Below are 19,150 nucleotides of genomic sequence, written 5' to 3' on the forward strand. Positions count from 1 at the left end.
CCGTGTACCTAACTAACAAATTGATACCATATTCCATACTCTCTCTCGCACTCGCAGGCCACGCGCGCTGCACGGCCCTGGCTCGTAACATTAGAACGATTTGAAATTTTTTTTTTTCGTTGTAAAATTTCACACCATCTCGAATTTTTTTCTAAAAAATGAGTAGAATTTCGGGGATATGTCTATTCACCAAAAATGATTGTAATTGACCCTCGCAACCGAAAATAATTTTTCCAGAACGATTTGAAATTTTTGAATTTAATTGTTAATAACTTTTTAACGAAGCCTCAGTCAATAAATTGATATTCTTGATTTTCGTGTTATTTTGGCCTCTATAATCCCCCATTAAAATTTTTCCCTGGGGTGGTCGAACACCCTGTATAATAATGTATCAACGAAACATCAGTTGGTTATAATTTCGTATTTTTGTTATAATTTCATAATTAGGAGTCTATGTTTGTACAATGTTTTTTCTTAATTTTGTTTAAGTTTTGTCCTGTTTTATTTAAAGAAAACCATATCGTGTGAGCAGGATATAATAAAATTGTCGAGATATTTCGATTCTCGAACCGATGCTGTAAAACGATCGTTCTAAATGAAAACTGCGTTCGTATCTCCGATCTGGTTATTCATTTTAATTGTTTATCACGATCTTCGATTTTTATTGATAAAATAATATTCATAGTAAATTTATGCGTTTCCTGTTAAGACCTATTAGTGAAAAAAATCTTTCGTAATGTGGTTTGTACTGCTGGCTGTTTACACCTTTGAAATATTGTGTATTTTTCTATTTGTCGTATACTGCGTCGTCACGTTTCTTATGATAATGGTAAGAATACTTTTTTACTCTTTCTAAATGAGTGTATTTTAAACTAATTAATAATATTACTAATTATATGACGAAGTACCAAACTCGAACGGAGGAATTAAGAAAATGCGTAAGTTTAATACTGTTCCTTTATTCGTAATGTTATAAGATCGTACACATCGCAATTGAATAATTTAAGTTGTCTATCACAGATCGTACCTCACAGCGGAACCTTAGAAGCCGAACTCCCAGTTGAAGTCAGTTATAAACATCATTTTTTAATAAAAATATACTCCTAACCAAAGCGTTGCTATATTACAATGGTTCTTAACCTATAATTCGCGGACCTCTAGGGATCGCAAAGTCCTATACGCAAGTAAATCATTGGAAAAACACGTGATATTTATTTGTATGGACACACATTTAACGCTGCGGTTGTATTTCTTTGTTTACAATAATTCTTCCTTCAAATTTGAAGGTTATATTTTGAATATACAGTGCGTATCATGAGTGTACCAACTCTTGAAAATTTAAGGAATTTGATCATTCAGAATTAAATTGTGCCATAATAGTACTTTACTAAATAGTATAAAAATCAATATTCAAAAGTAGTTTCGTTAATTCATTGTAATTAATAATTTGAATAACGAAAATACTATTTTATCAGTATTTCACGAATACACCAATTGTAAAAAAAACTCATTTTAATTCAAATCTTACGTACAAAAATAAAAAATTTAATAATTCGTTACATTTCCTCCACCACAAAATATATCAGAAATTTAATTTTGTATACTGGCAAGAAGATTTTTTGTAATATTTTCAACTATATTATTCCAAGCTTCAATAATCACAAGTTTTAATTCATGAATGTTCGAAAATTGTCGATTGTTACAAAATATTTATTTTAAAAACCAGATTAAAGTATGGGTTGATCTATGAATTGCTTCAGTGTCTTGCATAATGATTTGATCATAATTATCTGTCCAAAAGGGGTTTAGATTATTTTCTAACATATTTGTATAATCCGTAATGTTCATTTTGTTTGAAATAAAAGCTATGGCACTTTTGTCATGTACTGAGATGCACACTCACAAGGGGACGTCCCATGGAACACCGATCTTTTTTAAATTTGGCACAGATGTTCTACTCGAAAAATAATTAGACCCATATTTTGCCAAAAGTGTAGATAAGCCCCCGTTTTCGAGAAATTTTGAGTTAAAAATCAAAGTTCTCTACGTGCAATTTTAAGGATACATATTTTTTATTTTACAAAAATAACAATTTTTAAACAATCGACGTGTGCCATAACTATCATAAAGTTAGCACTATTTGCGAAGCGGCAGCGTGGCCTGGTGGATAGCGAGACGTATCTCTTCAACAGTTCGGATTCAAAGAAAAGCATAATACAGTGCAGCAGGTTTTAAGAATTACTAATGATATAATATCCAGTTATAATGACAGGAAAGTTACAGTAATGCTGCTTCTAGATATTGAGAAGGCATTTGATAAAGTATGGGTAGAGGGACTTATATATAAAATGATACAATATAACTATCCGTGTACAATTATAAAGATTGTTTATTCATTTACGAGGGAAAGAAATTTCAGAGTAATAATTAATGACGCAAAGTCTGAGGTAAAGCAGATAAAAGCAGGGGTACCGCAAGGTTCAATACTGGGTCCAGTACTCTTTAATATATACCTAAATGATATACCTTTATTTCCAAAGACACATACTGCTATATATGCAGATGATACAGCAGTATATGCGCACTCGTTCAGTGCCATAGTTGCGGCAAAACAGATACAGATACACGTCGGTATGCTGAAAACTTTTTATAAAAAGTGGAAAATATCACTGAATGCCGAAAAGTCAGAAGTGATAGTTTTCTCCAGGAAACAAATCGGTAATAGAATTATGCAACCTATACAAATTTATAACAATAGTATCAAAGTCAAACAGTCAGTGAAATATCTAGGAGTTGTACTGGATCCAAAATTGACCTATAGACAACATATTAAAGGAATACAAATGAAAGGGTACGCTGCTAATAAAAATCTTTATTCACTTATGGTTAGAGGTTCAAAATTAAGCAAGCACAATAAATTATTAATATATAAGATGATAATGAGACCAATTATTCTATACGCATCACCTGTATGGAGATGTACAGCTAAATCCAATATCATTCTGCTGCAACGGTTTCAAAATAAGTGCCTTAGGTTAGCTCTTAACAAGGACAGATATGTTAGAATTAAGGATCTTCATGAAGAAGCAAATATTGAGTATGTCAATGAGTACATAACTGAATGCGCAATTAAATTTTATAATACACAACTGAAAGTAAATCGATTGACTGGTGATATTGTTAACGATTATCTACTCAGACATAGGGAATCAAGAATAAAACATAAGTTCCCATTTGTAAATTTAGACTTCAGTGCAAACATATGATTAAGATAGGTATAGACACACATTTTCTAAATGTAGATATAAGTTGGACATGCAGGTTCATAAATGGTACCTGAATTTCAGAAAGTAGGTTTTTATGTTATTTTCCTACATACGGATCAAAATTAGTCTTAAGTATATCGGACCTGATAGAAAATAAGATACCGCAATCTGTATACTCTTAACAGGATATTATATTACACAATATAATGCACCATAGGAAATAAAACTAGACATAATAGTAGGTAAGCTTCTAGTAAGTAGGTACTACTGAAGACTGCAGGCAAAAGGATTAAATATTTTCATATTAATATGTTTATATTTTTTGTGTATAATTGTTATGTAAATAAAAATGTTTAGAAAAGAAAAGAAGAGACGTATCTCTGATACGATGGAGTAGGGTTCGAATCCCCGTGCTTGGTTTTTATTTTTTTTTTATATTATTGTATATTTTATTTATGTTAACCCTGAAAGTGCACTACTTTAATATTTTAAACATTTATGATCAAAGAAGGTTTGTATATCGGAATTATTTTTACGCTAGTTGCGAGGGACCATAGATGCCAGATTCAGCACCCGGTGCGATACTCACACATGGCAGATCACGCGTACGTGAGCTCGTGGAGTTTCGGAAAGTCGACAAAGGCAAACTGACGCATGCCCTCTTTCTCGATTATTCCGAAGCTGCCCGAAGTAATTTCGGACCGCCTCGTGAGAGTCGAGAGAGAAAGGCTCACATTTGCCTTCTCGCTCTTAACAACTGAAATCTGACCTCCCGTCAACGGTATACGATTTGGAATTTCGAGTCGAGATTTTCGACTGCCCAGGCATTTTTATTTTCCGACCTGTGTAGGCGCACATAAGCAAAGTACCCATAATGGAAAACAAATTTTGTAAAATTTATTTTACGGAAATACACGTTTTAAGACCCCCTGATCATATTTTAATTATTGAAAAAAAAGAAATTTTTTTTTATTATACCCATGTATGAGCGTACATATGTATATTATTAATACGATTGAGTATAAATGGCTGAATGAATTTAAATGGAACTTTACATTTAAGTTTTATGTTCTCATTTCAAAGTCCGATTAGTCTTTGTCTATAATCAGCCCATGGATAATAATGATTATATCTCTTGTTTCATAGTTGTTCCGATACATAGGCGTAATTTATAAAAGATCTTTTATGTGTTTCATATAAATCTTGGGAAGAATTCAATTTTATGTAAAAAAAATTAAATAAACTTTTTCTTTATCTTCTCTAGAGAAGAAAAACTTAAATGAAATCTTATACATTAGATGCTTACTTAAATCGCATTGAAAACGAATACCACGAATGTTTTAGAATAATGTGCAAAATGGTTTTACTCGCAAAGGGTTAATTGAGAAATAAATGCTTGGTAATTAAAAACAGCAGTAAGCAGCTTCACCGGCTGGGATTTTCGCTAAAACAAATTGAAAACTCGATTCTAATAAGGGAAAGTTGAAATGGTACCCGATTTATTACAGCTACTTATCTTCAAAAATAGAACCAAATTCACCAATAAGTAGTATGGTGTGAATGATGGGGTGTTTGGCTGTAAGTTCGAGGTTCTTTTGCTCTGCAGGTTCGAATCCTGCTAAAAGAAATCTTTTTTTTTTAAATTATATTTTAACTGTGCACTAAATGTGACATTATATTTTTGTCTGATCTTCGAATATTTTTTTTTAAAGTTGAATTTACCAATTACATTTAACATGTGTTATTTTCAATATATGAAGTACATGAATCTGAATGGTATTTTTCGTAAAAACAGTCAAAACATAAAAATTTTAAAAACCACGTACATCTAATGAGAATTCTGTTCTCACAGAAATTACAAAATTTTGTATTTAACTCTGATGGAAAGGCCGCTTCATTTACATTGATATAATGTGAATGATTTTCGGATTTCGATTTACTTGTACCTCGTACTTTTTACCTTATACTTCAGGTAAAAAGGGATATAACTGGCTAAAACAGTTTTATGATGGTACCTGGTAACTCATGTTACTGTTCTAAAATGAAACGCTGTTTTGTACCTTTAAAAATATTCGACTATGTCCTTTTCAAATATAAAATCCAACCCATACTTTGTATCATACTGGCAAACGGGATCACTATTCCTTTGTTTTTAAACGGTTTGATGGTGGGAATCTCGTGACTATAGCTCGTATGTACATTAATCAAAAATTAATGTATTCACGAGCTCTTTTTTCATTACGTTAGTTTAAACATTTCAATATTGCACATTGCATAATTAAATAACAGTTTTTTACATTTCCCTCCTGATGGAAGAGACCACCACCTTTCCGTGGTTTCCATTGAGCGGTATCGTGCACATTATTAATTTTTATGGATCGATACAATCATTTTTTTATGCAAAATTAAGCCAAATCAAACATATAATATTTAGTTCGTCATATCAAATTGATACGGTTAACTCAAAATATATCGAGGAAAATCATTATTAATTAATTTCCTCAACTATTAATTCTACTTTTTTGTTTATGTTATAAAAATAAGAACTCTTCTTATCGAAAAATGCCACAGCGTGCACGATACTGGCAAAGAGTGGACTCTCATTTTAATTTATTAATTTTCAATCTTAAAGAATTTTGATTTTGAAAAATCGTATTATTAATATGCATGTGTATGCTCATACATGGGAATAATAAAAAAAAATTTCTTTTTTTTCAATAATTAAAATATGATCAGAGGGTCTTAAAACGTGTATTTCCGTAAAATAAATTTTACAAAATTTTTTTTCCATTATGGGTACTTTGCTTATGTGCGCCTACACAGGTCGGAAAATAAAAATGCCTGGGCAGTCGAAAATCTCGACTCGAAATTCCAAATCGTATACCGTTGACGGGAGGTCAGATTTCAGTTGTTAAGAGCGAGAAGGCAAATGTGAGCCTTTCTCTCTCGACTCTCACGAGGCGGTCCGAAATTACTTCGGGCAGCTTCGGAATAATCGAGAAAGAGGGCATGCGTCAGTTTGCCTTTGTCGACTTTCCGAAACTCCACGAGCTCACGTACGCGTGATCTGGCATAGTGTGAGAAAGCACCTTCGGTGCTTTTCTGGCATCTCTGGCTAGAACTGCTACTTTAGAATCACTCATGATTGGATCACGTTCATTCCCAATCACAGTGATTTTTCACAGTGATCCGTGATTCTTCGTGATCGCTTTTGATTGGTAGGGGAGGAACCAGTGATGGACATTCGTGGGAATTTGGGCATGCGCACTGGAACGCATGATCATTACCGTATACACTTAACTAGAATTTAGGGTACCGTTGGATCCCGGTAAGAAACAAAATTTAAGGAAGTTACAGGGAAAGCGACAAAAACAAAAAATTTTCTCTTAATCTACATGAGTATAGCTAGAGAAATACGTAGGGGATCTTCGATAAGTTAATTTTTGTGTGATTGGCGAACATTTGAAGTAGAAAGTTCAATTTTGTACAAAACATGGGAATTCCCAACATGCATCTCTTTTTGCGCTAAAGATACATCTATGGCATACAGAATCCCACGAAGAAAAATTCCAGTGCGCATGACCAAAGTTCCCACGAATGTCCATCACTGATTTATACTTTTTCTTATTTTTAAAGCGAGTGTTAACATCTAAGCAATACTTTTTCTTCGTAACAACAAACTTATCATTTATTTAAATAATCGACTCTAACAATTTGACATTTGAAATTTACAAAATATGCAATTAAGCAGCTTTTTTCATTGCTTAGACTACATTACTATACAATTTAAATTTGGCGCATTTTTACTTCCTTGAATGCCCACTAAGGGGAGTTAGCGGAACACTAGAATCACAGTTAACGTGAACTGCTACTAAGACGCCATCATTCGGATCACGGTCGTGAATGGAGTTAATCACGAGCGTGATCGTGATTTTGTGATCACTGTGATAAATCACAGTTAGTGATTTTGCATGCCATCTCTATTCTGGACACAAACACGGGGATTTCCCAAGATCATATTACTAAACAGTGATGCCAACATAACCAAAAATTGTTGCAATAGTTATAACTATGTACATAAAAGCAGGGGTGTTAACTTTATATTGACTCAAGGAAAAGGGACTTTTTTTTGTTCTTTGCATTGTGTTTGTTTATTGTTAACTTATTACTGAAAAAAAATATATGTTTTTGATAGAAGACAAATTGAGCTTTCAATACCATACACCTTTTTCCTGTTTTCTTTCGTATCTTTTAAATTATTTCAAAGAGAAGTTGAAAATTTCAAGTGTTGACTTTATATTGACTGTATTTAATGCACGTAACAAAATCTTGAATTAAGTTTTGATAGCCGTGGTGACAAAAACTTGTTTAAAAGAGGTCCGCGATAAATAAAAGGTTACAAATCATTGGTATATTATATTACTCCATTTTTCGTTGCGTCGATATTTAATCGATCGTTTCAGGTCCATGAGAGCGTGGACGATGAATTAGAAGTGTTAACGGAAAAGCTCACAGAAAAAGAACGTGTGGTGAGCGACAATAATTTCATAATAATCTCTTTAGATAAAAAATGTAAAATATCATTGTTTCCTTGACAAATATAGTTACAGCAATCGCATTACGAAATAAAAAGTGCGGAAAAAGTTCTGTCAGATTTAGAGCAAAAGACATCGACTTGTCGTGACCGATACAAATCGTTGATGTCCGACTTGAAAAAGGATGTTCGAAAAACGGAGGAAGAGGTCAGATTACATTCTATCAGTAAAAAATGAAATAATTTACAGTTTTATGCAATTTTACATGTTTAGCAGGTAAAAACGTTGCAAAATCAAATTTCGAGTTTGTCAGTTCGACGAGAGGTTCTTAGGAACGAAGCGTTGAAGGTAGCTAATTTTATTACATTAAAAAGTAAATAAAAAATAAAAATTATTATATAACAAAAAATCGATATCGACATTCCAGCAACAAGAAGATTATCAAAAAATGTTAACCAATTTTACCAAGGAGTTAGAACACAAAAAAGCTTTGTTTTGTAAGTTGATGAGATGTACTTGCAATTGTATTTTCGAAAAAGTTCCTTTTTTTCGTAACACTGATCGCATTAATTGGTTGTAGCCTCGGGCAGTGGAAAGTCAAGACAACCACGTGTGAGTTGTCTCGCTTTAAAATGAAAAATTTCACCGCATTCTTGGATGTATATAATAGTGATTTTTCGATAACTGTTCGCAGTATTGTTTCTCGTATTAAAAGGCAAAAACTGAAAACAAGTAATTAAGAAGGCGCGATTGTACGTTGTTTCGTCGAGGGTTAAGATTGGATTGAATGATTCAGAAGATATTCGTAACTTTATTTAGTATTTATAATAGGTGTATGTACATTGAAATAAAGAATGATATGAACATTTTTCGAGTGTAAATGCACAATGAAAAATTACTTTAAAGTTAAAAGATCGGACTTTGAATGGATCTCAAAATTTTTAATAAAAAAAAGAAATTAAAAAATGCGTAAATAAATAAGTTCGTTGCATCGGTACTATCAATTAACGTGCTGAATATCACTTGCGACATTGGTGACCCACTAATGCTTTTATTTCTCATGTTGAAGTAAAATGCTAGGAAACGAAGATATAACTGAATATATTAAACGATAGTACTATAGAACAAATCACCTGTGTTTGGTAAAAGACAAGTATCAAAAGTATTAATCACATGCATTATTGTACGTTAAAATCCAGAGATAACCACTTTAAAACTTCATTTTTTACGATCAACTTGAAATAATAACTGTGATTTCTTGATTGAAACTAAGTAACTCTTATCCGAAACACTTTTTTCTGCATCCAAAATTAAAATAATTATTCGGGTCATCTGTTATAAGTGCCTGTAAAACCATCGAGTTGTGCCTATTCTGTACATGTGAACGCACAGGAATGTATATTGTGGAATGTTGTTTTAAGGCACTTGCTTTTTTCCCAATGTGTAACGTAGCAGTTCTTTAATAAATGGATGTTTACGTGAAAGTGCCATCGGATGACGAACTTTATGTCTATTCGTAGATGCATGCAAAAACTGGTTTAACTAAAAGGAAACATTTTTCGATCGAAAAGAATTCCATAAAATTTTTCTTAAAAGTCCTCGAACGTATGTGAAAGGAACATTTTTGCTGCTATTCGATTTTCTAGTATCTTCTCTTAATTCGTTCTTAATAAATCACTTTAGGTCAGAATTTCCACAAGAGATCAAGTGAAATCGCTAGTAATTCGCAACATGTTCTAGGTTTATTCTTTGGCCACGTTAATCTCTCATTTATCAGTCGTTGATATGGAAAAGTACATTCAAGACGATTGAAAAACTCATACGTACGTTTTGTTACTTGTATCGTAAGTTTTATCAAAACTGATTGTAAGGAATTATCCACCAACATTCCCTGAAAATCATGACTATGTTAAAGTGTTTGTTTCGTGAAAGAATATGCAGAGATTGTCAACGAAAACCAAGATCACCTTTTCTTTAAAGTTCCGTGTGATGAGATGGGAACTTTTTCAAAACCGCATGATAGAGATTATAGAAGGCGTAGAAACTGACGCTCAGGATGACGATTAATGCCGAGCCGAATATCCAAGACAGAAAATTGCCGTCTATGATATCTGAGGTCTCTTTTCTCTTCTTAGCGCTTATCTCGCCCAAGGTTGTGCCTTTTCGTTCTTCCATCAATTTTTTCATGTTCGCCAATTTTTCGCGCAGTTCGTCTACCGATTCAGCGATATCCTCGATCGAATTTTCTCCAGGTAGATCTAAAACTTGGACAAATACAGAGTTATCGGGTGGACAGAGAAGTTTAAAGATGTCAGCTGCGTTAGTGCTTCCCCGAAACATTCCCAAGAAAAAGTTTTTTCTCAGACATTTTTTAAGCATGTGACACTTTGTTGTATTAATTATTCGCAAAGTAGAATAGAGAAATAAATAAACAGAAATTTAATTTGTAATTTTCAGGATGATATAGGGATAAGAGAAGTAAATCATTTGCAATATAATATTTCTATTGGGACACAGAAATTTTGTTAATTCGTACAAATTTTGCACCGTTTGGGGGTATTCTGAATCAAAATTGGCCCACTTACCGGTAGCTCCTGGTATGCAAGTATGCGTCACTGTTTTCATGATGCTCGCTTCTATCTGTCTCTCTCCACTGTATTCTGTGGTCCAGAATCTGACACAGCGGTTGGTATTGATCATCCAGCATCGCACGTTGTAGCGCAGTCTCCGTCTTTCGGAAAGTTAAGCTTTCTCGATTTTCTTCTATTCTTTTACCTCGATCAAAATTGTCGAATTTACAAAGTAAAATTGCCTATATCAACCATTTCTTAAGCTTTGACGAAACGTAGAGATCACTCTCGTTAATATATAATGAATCTTTGTAAAATTTCTCTTTGATGTAATTGAAATATATTTCTTTTTCTCGAAGAGAATGTAAATTTGTTGTTCATGCGTCGTAACGTACGCAGGACGTACTTGAAACAAATATTAATTAAACGTTTACTTTATTTAAAAATTTGTGATGTAAATTTGAAGCGTTCGAGCGTATTAAAAAATAATAGTTATAAAAAGTTTATTTTATTTCCAGTTCTGCTACATTATAATTTTACTTATGTTTATCGATCAAGATAATATTTTATTTACGTAATTGTACATGTTCCGTTTCTGTATGTAGGTAAAAACAGAGAGAAATTAAATCTGCCGCGCTGTTTCGAAACGAGCTCGTTGTTGCGGACTCGACCTAAACGATCATCGATCCTACCGCGCAGTTGTAAACATGGCTGGTCGGTCAGAGTCGTCCGGCGCTCGGGTGGAGTCGGGCGCACCTTCGGGAACGGAGGCTGACGTCAAGGCGCAAGATGGCTGCCAGTATCGGAAATGGAGTAGCATAGAGGCTGGGCGGTAGGAACGAACCGTAGGTGTGTCAGTGCTCGGCTTCACCGCGATAATGCCATCGAAATGCCGATTGTTGCACGCTGATCCGCGCTTCGCGCAGTGCTCGTACGTACGATCGGAATCGTTCCGTCAACCGAGTCTCGAATGGTGAGATGATAAATCGCGAAATTCTCGCAGGAGGGCCAAATTGAACGGTCTCGAACCCGACTATCCTGACCTGGGACAGAGCTTCGTCTACTCCGTACGTCGCGAATTTATCAGTGGTATACCAGTGTTCCGCAGATATGGCGAAACTACGTCTGAATGAGATCGAAGTGGAAAGTATACGGTGGCGTACCGAGTGACCGTCCCGTGCTGTTCGTCGATTCTCCACGGTTGTCAGTCACGCCTGCCCGGCTCCGGGAGAGAGCCGAGCGCGCTCCGTGGGTGTCAGATCTGCATTGAGGTGTTTCGATTGAAAGTAGATGGTACGAATGTGAAAAAAAGACGAGATGGAAAGGGAAGGGTTCGTGTGTCGAGTCGGTGCATAAGACATCAAGAAGCGTGCGCTGCGTGCACTGTGTCCGGCGAATCCTCTTCGCGATCTGTCAAAACCGACGAACGCTCCTATATCGATCTATCTGCGACTGATCGCGTGTTCCGGGCTCGAGTTTTCCAAGTGTACACATCGATCGATTCTTCAAAGGGACTTTACTTTCTCGACGTCCGCAATCGCCTCGTGAGCTACGCCAACGCATCGATTATCCCTTTCCGTAAACAACAATATACATGGACGTAAGAATGGTTCGCACGGCGGTGAAAATGAGACACGAGTTTCGATTACGGTGAGTCGGCTCGCAGCCGGCTGAGCGACGTTGTACGCGAAACGGTCATTCGAGCGATGATTTCGCCAAGTACTAGTTAACGGAAGAAAGAGTTTCAACACCGAGTCTTCCGACGTGACGCGAAGGTAGTCGTAGGGTCTCGGTATTCCGTAAAGTAAAATTAGTTTTTGAGAGAAGAAACGAGACGAAGCAGCGAGGGAAAGAAATCGAGGAAAATGACTAAAACTTAAAGAGGTCGAAAACGGACTAAAAGGTATCGGGAAGCGAGTGCAAGTATCTCCCGCGCGCGTGTCACCTCTGTGTCTGTGATTCCGATTCTCGTCGCGTGCGTTTCGAGTGGAGTTTTCAGTGTCCAGAGGGTGATAGTAGTAGGATATACGCAAAATGTGGAATATGATGTGCGACGTTATGCCGACTATCGCGGAGGACAGCATCAGCCAGCGAAGTTCGCAATTCTCCAGCGAGGAAGCGAACTTTGAGCAGCTGATGGTCTCGATGCTCGACGAGAGGGACAAGTTGGTGGCATCGTTGCGCGAGAGTCAGGAACGGTTGCAGGAAACGGAAGCACGGCTGCAAGAGGTCGAAAAGGAACGGGACTCGTTAAATCGTCAGCTCAACGCGAATATCCCTCAGGTAAGTTCTCACCCGAATTCTCTTTATTGTCATTTTTAACCCCTTAACCTACGATTCACGCTCGAGAATTTTGGGCCAAAACGTAAACAATGTCGCGCAACCTTCGAGCCCAGCAGAATGCTTCGAAATATACCACACCGTTGCAGATTATTAATTTTTTAGTACTGATTTTTGTATAAATAAATTTTTTGTAGTACTTGCGTCTACCACAATTATTGCATCAGACTGCAATTACATATCAAATAATCCTCAAATATTTTTAATTTTAAGAGTGCGCCGCCGCTAATATTTAAAGGTTATAGCCGAATAAGGGGGTCAAATGTGCCCCCAAACCGAATTGAACGAACGATGGGTCATTCGATAGCTTATCCAAAAAAAACCATGTGTGCAAATTTTTAACTTAAAATCTCGACCGTGGGGGTAGTAATGGGGTGAAAACGAAAATCATGTTTTTGAACAATTTCTCTTAACCTATCGAGTAAAAAAATGTAAAAAAATTCAGAGACACTTCGGATACTGGGATACATATTTTGGGAGATTTTCAGATTTTTTGATCGAAGAACCAGGTGGTAAAAAATAAAAAACCGCAAAAAATGCCGAAAAATGCCAATTACGTATCGAAGGAGGCCCGGAACTACTTTTATACTTTTACAGTAAACACGTATTGCTATTACTATTATTTTCAATTTTTTTCAGATTTTTCATTTTGGTGCGCCGCAGTGAAAAAAAATAAAAACCGATTTTTTCCTCATTTTCTGCGTATTAGAGTAACTTACACGTTGAATTTTTATGCATTCTTCGATATGCGAGTGTTTTGTACACTGTTTAATGTTTCTACACTAAGCAAAATTACATAACAATTGAAAGAAATAAAATAAACCAACCGTTGAGCGCAACATATCCTAAAAAATCAACGATGTTTTCAATGACGTCGATGGCGCAGCGTTAGAATGTCCAACTGTGGAACCACTGGAAGTTTTTTTACCGTAGGTTCGAGTCTCTCTTTGGGACTTAGTATTTTTTTTTCAAATTCTGACTATATAGCAATGATTTATATTTATTTATAAATATTCTAAAGGTATTTTACAAATATTTTAACCTGAAATATGTATAAATATAATTTTGGAGCGTCTTTGCGTCCTTATTTTTTTTGTCAACCACGATTATTGTTTAACAGATTCGATATTCGTATGTTTATGATAGGACAATCACAATTGAGGATATTGAAGCACAAATGTAGAACAGAAGCGAAGGATTTAAATATCCTGTATTAGATTTCAGAATTCCAATTTCTTACCAACTACAAATTATTAAAAAAATTTCTAAACGCATTTTACAAATACTTTAGCCTGAAATATGTATAAATATAATTTTGGAGCGTCTTTGCGTCTTTATTTTTTTTGAAATTAATGTGAAATGTTAGTTTTCAAATCTCTTACCTTTGACTATTGTGAGTGGATCAGAGCAAAAGATTGTATAGTGGCTTACTATTACTTCTTCTCCCCCTTCGATCAAGCAGATCTTTCCTTTTTTTTCTCTTTCTTTGATAAATATGAATGTTTGCTACAGAGTAACTTGCTAAGGAGTGACTAATGAATTATGATAAGGCTCCATGACAATATCTCGTCCTAATGTTCCTGGAATGTCACATCAACATTGTATAGTCGCGAGGTGCGTAACGTTGAATCCATAATTTTATTCTTTTTTTCCTATTTTGTCTGTTCCTTGTGCAAACCAGAGGTTCACTCAAGACTTAACGTGAATATATTCATTCGTACAGATTCAATATTCGTATATTTATGATAGGACAATCACTATTGAGGATATTGAAGTACAAATGTAGAACAGAAGCGAAGGATTTAAATATCCTGTATTAGATTTCAGAATTCCAATTTCTTACCAACTACAAATTATTGAAATAATCTTACGAAAAAAACGTTTCCTAATAACAATGATGTACCAGAAAACTGTGTCATAAATCGAATTCTCAAATCACTTTGGATTTTAACAGTATATTAAATATTGCTATAGTTTAACAATATGTATCCTTAATTTTTTTGAAGTTATTTTTAAATGATGTGGAGATAAGAAAATCATCCTATGCAAAAATCGCTCCAAAATTATATTTATACATATTTCAGGTTAAAATATTTGTAAAATACCTTTAGAATATTTATAAATAAATATAAATCATTGTTATATAGTCAGAATTTGAAAAAAAGTACTAAGTCCCAAAGAGAGACTCGAACCTACGGTAAAAAAACTTCCAGCGGTTCCACAGTCGGACACTCTAACGCTGCGCCAACGATCCTGTTGAAAACATCGTTGATTTTTTAGGATATGTTGCGCTCAACGGTTGGTTTATTTTATTTCTTTCAATTGTTATGTAATTCTGCTTAGTGTAGAAACATTAAACAGTGTACAAAACACTCGCATATCGAAGAATGCATAAAAATTCAACGTGTAAGTTACTCTAATACGCAGAAAATGAGGAAAAAATCGGTTTTTATTTTTTTCCACTGCGGCGCATCAAAATGAAAAATCTGAAAAAAATTGAGAATAATAGTGATAGCAATACGTGTTTACTGTAAAAGTATAAAAGTAGTTCCGGGCCTCCTTCGATACGTAATTGGCATTTTTCGGCATTTTTTGCGGTTTTTTATTTTTTACTACCTGGTTCTTCGATCAAAAAGTCTGAAAATCTCCCAAAATATGTATCCCAGTACCCGAAGTGTCTCTGAATTTTTTTACATTTTTTTACTCGATAGGTTAAGAGAAATTGTTCAAAAACATGATTTTCGTTTTCACCCCATTACTACCCCCACGGTTGAGATTTCAAGTTAAAAATTTGCACACATGGTTTTTTTTGGATAAGCTATCGAATGACCCATCGTTCGTTCAATTCGGTTTGGGGGCACATTTGACCCCCTTATTCGGCTATACCCTTTGACCCGATTATCGTACTACGGGCTATGCCCGTAGTTGTAGGTTAAGGGGTTAACAAGGATGGTTTTTTAGGTGTCCGCCTCCGATTCTATTAAATGTTGGATATGTTTTAAAGGACCGAAAAATAAGATATTCGTATTTTTTTATATCGGCCCGTTTTCATATTTAGGAGGTGAAACGACCCCCTAAAGTTTCAGCTACAATAGGCTATCTCAAAAACTATCATAGATAGAAGAAAACTTCTTAAGGAAAAGTTTCATGGTTTTTTATGCACATACAAATGCTGGTCATCAATTTTGTAAAAACTAATTTGTTTATAACATTATTTTAAAAGAAATCACAATTTACATAATGACAAAAAAGAACACAATTTCTTTTCTGAATCCATTGATATATCACATAGTATGTTTGCCTCTTACAATTTTGTGTATATCAATATTATACAGGGTGTTCGGCCACCCCTGGGAAAAATTTTAATAGGGGATTCTAGACGCCAAAATAAGACGAAAATTAAGAATACCAATTTGTCGATGGAGGCTTCGTTAAAAAGTTAGTCACGTTTAAAGTTCCGATCGTATTGAATTTTTTTCTCGAAAATGCGCAAGATTTCGGGGGTACGTCTATTTACCAGAAATTATTGTAATTGTAATAATACAACGTTTTCTAGTTTTGTCGCGAAGAGAATAGCATGTTTCCATACATTTCCCAAATTCTTGGAATTGTAGCCTTCGATGTTTCATAGAACCGTAGAATATACTTGTATATGACGTAAACAATAACACTATGAATGAAGTAAGACAAAACTCAAGGCTCACAGAATTTTCTTGGAATTTCTCAGATGTCTTATACTTTTGTCGCGGAGTGTACGTTTGCTCTAGGTACCGCAACTTACCGATTACGTGTTCGTTTATTTTGCTGCTTACATAGGGTGTTTCATAATTAACCCATTTAGTTAATACTAGAAGGCCGTTATATCGGCTCTCGGAGTTTTAGCGAAAAATACCACGGTCAATGTTTGGCCTTGTTTGTTTACGTTCAGATTATCGCTCTGTGTGGCCTACATTGAAGCCTCTCTCCAGTTCCAGTTTTATGAAATGAGTGGTTTCTAGAGAAAAATAATAAAGGCGTGGAATCTGAAGATTTGATAAAATTACTTAGAAAATAGGGCAAAGACCGTTACGTGTTTCAGTAAATATAAATTTGATATCGAAAAGCGAAGAAAGTCCTGTACGATATGAAGGGTCTTTATAATATACAGGGTGTTCCGTCACTCCTGGGAAAAACTTTAATGGGGGATTCTAGAGGCCAAAATAACACGAAAATCAAGAATACCAATTTGTTGATGGAGGCTTTGTTACAAAGTTATTAACGTTTAAACTTCCGACCGTACTGAATTTTTTTCTCGAAAATGCGCAGGATTTTGGGGGCATGTCTATTCACCAAAAATTATTGTAATTGACCCCCACAGCTAACAATATTTTTTTCAGGACGATTTGTGAATATTTTAATTTCGTCGAAAAATTTTACACCTTCTCGAATTTTTTTCTAGAAAGTGGATAGAATTTCGGAAGTATGTGTATTCACCAAAAAAGATTGTAATTGACCCCCGTAATTGAAAATAATTTTTTTAGAACGATTTGAAATTTTTTTTTTCGCCAAAAAATTTAAGCACCTACCCCCTGTCGATTTTTCTTAAAAATTACTTTTTCATTTTTAGTATTTTGGTTTGACGCCCTACAGAAAAGTTGTCTAATACTTTTTTGTAGGTACCCATGAGCTCTGCTTCAGAAAAAAGTTTCATTGAAATATATTCACAATTGTAGGAGTTATGGCTGTCTGAAAATTGCAAATATTTTTATGGGATTTTTCTCAGTTTAGGGGATCAAGGAACAACTATTCGAATATTTTTAGAATTTCTACTTATTCTACACTAAAATACGCGCCGTTTGCTTTTTTAAACATCAAAATCGTTCAATCCGTTCAGAAATTATGACGTTTTAAAGATTCGCATGAAAATTCGGGCAGACATTTCTGGCCAGAAATTAGATTTTCGGTAAGGAATTTTTTTCTCGAAACTGAGTAGGATTTCGGGGGTATGTATAATGACCAAAAATTATTATAATTGGTCCCTGCAATCAAAAATAATTTTTTTAGAACGATTTGAAATTTTCTTTTTCGTCGAAAAATTTAAGCACCTACCACACCCCTGTCGATTTTTCTTAAAAATTCGTTTTTCATTTTTAATAATTTTGTTTGATGTCCTACAGAAAAGTTGTCTAATACTTTTTTGTAGGTACCCATGAACTCTACTTTAGAAAAAAGTTTCATTCAAATATATTCACTATTATAGGAGTTATGACTGTTTGAAAATTGGACCATTTTCACCGGGGTTTTCTCATTTTGCAATGTCAAGGAACAACTTTTCGAATATGTTTAGAAATTCTACATATTCTACACTAAAATACGCGTAGTTTGCTTTTTTAAACATCAAAATCGTTCAATCCGTTCAGAAATTATGACGTTTTAAAGATTCGCATGAAAATTCGGGCAGACATTTCTGGCCAGAAATTAGATTTTCGGTAAGGAATTTTTTTTCTCGAAACTGAGTAGGAATTCGGGGGTATGTATAATGACCAAAAATTATTATAATTGGTCCCTGCAATCAAAAATAATTTTTTTAGAACGATTTGAAATTTTTTTTTTTTTCGTCAGCCACCTAATTAATTTTTGGTAAGGAATTTTTTTCTTAAAAGTGCGTAGGATTTCGAGGGTATGCGTAATGACCAAAAATCATTCTAATTGACTCTTGCAACCATAAATAATTTTTTGAAATTTTTTAATTTTGTTGAAAAATTTTACACTTTCCTGAATTTTTTTCTCAAAAGTGGATAGAATTTCGGAAGTATGTGTATTCACCAAAAATGATTGTAATTGACTCCCGCAAACGAAAATAATTTTTTCAGAATTAATTAACAATTTTTTTTTTCGTTGAAAAAATTGGGCACCTACCCCCTGCCGATTTTTCCTAAAAATTCCTTTTTCATTTTTAGTAATTTTGTTTGACGTCCTACAGAAAAGTTGTCTAATACTTTTCTGTAGGTACCCATGAGCTCTACTTCAGAAAAAAGTTTCATTGAAATATATTCACAATTGTAGGAGTTATGGCTGTTTCAAAATTGGACAATTTTCATTGGCTTTTTCTCATTTTGCGGGGTGAAGGACCAACTTTTCGAATATTTTTATAATTGTTACATATTCTACACTAAAATACGCGGCGTTTGGCTTTTTAAACATTAAAATCGTCCAATCCGTTCCGAAGTTTTGACGTTTTAAAGATTCGCATGAAATTTCAGGGAAGCATTTCTGGCCAGAAATTATATTTTCGGTAAGGAATTTTTTTCTCGAAACTGAGTAGGATTTCGGGGTTACGTCTGTTGACCAAAAATGCTTGCAATTGACCCCTGGAACTAAAAATAATTTTTCTAAGACGATTCGAAAGTATTTTTTTTCATCCAAAACTTTCATACCTTCTTGAATTTTTTTCTCGAAA

The 19,150-nt window shown here is 34.4% G+C and overlaps 3 protein-coding genes across 14 annotated transcripts in view; 2 read left to right on the top strand and 1 right to left on the bottom strand.

Moving 5' to 3' along the window:
* Nucleotides 1-551: 551 nt before the first annotated feature.
* Nucleotides 552-8,527, top strand: LOC143344923 (uncharacterized). The gene is given in 9 exon segments (XM_076771544.1): nucleotides 552-829; nucleotides 906-938; nucleotides 1,021-1,065; nucleotides 7,730-7,795; nucleotides 7,871-8,008; nucleotides 8,078-8,149; nucleotides 8,229-8,312; nucleotides 8,314-8,457; nucleotides 8,459-8,527. Coding segments are annotated over 9 exon segments (744 nt in total). The 5' UTR covers nucleotides 552-736.
* A 65-nt stretch (nucleotides 8,528-8,592) lies between these two features.
* LOC143344922 (uncharacterized) lies at nucleotides 8,593-10,508 on the bottom strand. The gene is given in 4 exon segments (XM_076771542.1): nucleotides 8,593-9,692; nucleotides 9,769-10,065; nucleotides 10,387-10,450; nucleotides 10,452-10,508. Coding segments are annotated over 3 exon segments (411 nt in total). The 3' UTR covers nucleotides 8,593-9,692; nucleotides 9,769-9,775.
* A 608-nt stretch (nucleotides 10,509-11,116) lies between these two features.
* Nucleotides 11,117-19,150, top strand: part of Liprin-alpha (PTPRF interacting protein alpha) — a 178,876-nt gene continuing 170,842 nt past the window's right edge. For all 12 annotated transcript variants that reach the window (XM_076771502.1, XM_076771505.1, XM_076771510.1 and 9 more), the window contains exon 1: nucleotides 11,117-12,654. In XM_076771502.1, coding sequence (XP_076627617.1) covers nucleotides 12,406-12,654 — 249 coding nt within the window. In that variant the 5' untranslated portion in view covers nucleotides 11,117-12,405. The remainder of the gene's footprint in view (nucleotides 12,655-19,150) is intronic.

This window comes from Colletes latitarsis, chromosome 8 (assembly GCF_051014445.1).
Source record: "Colletes latitarsis isolate SP2378_abdomen chromosome 8, iyColLati1, whole genome shotgun sequence".
NCBI lineage: Eukaryota > Metazoa > Arthropoda > Insecta > Hymenoptera > Colletidae > Colletes > Colletes latitarsis.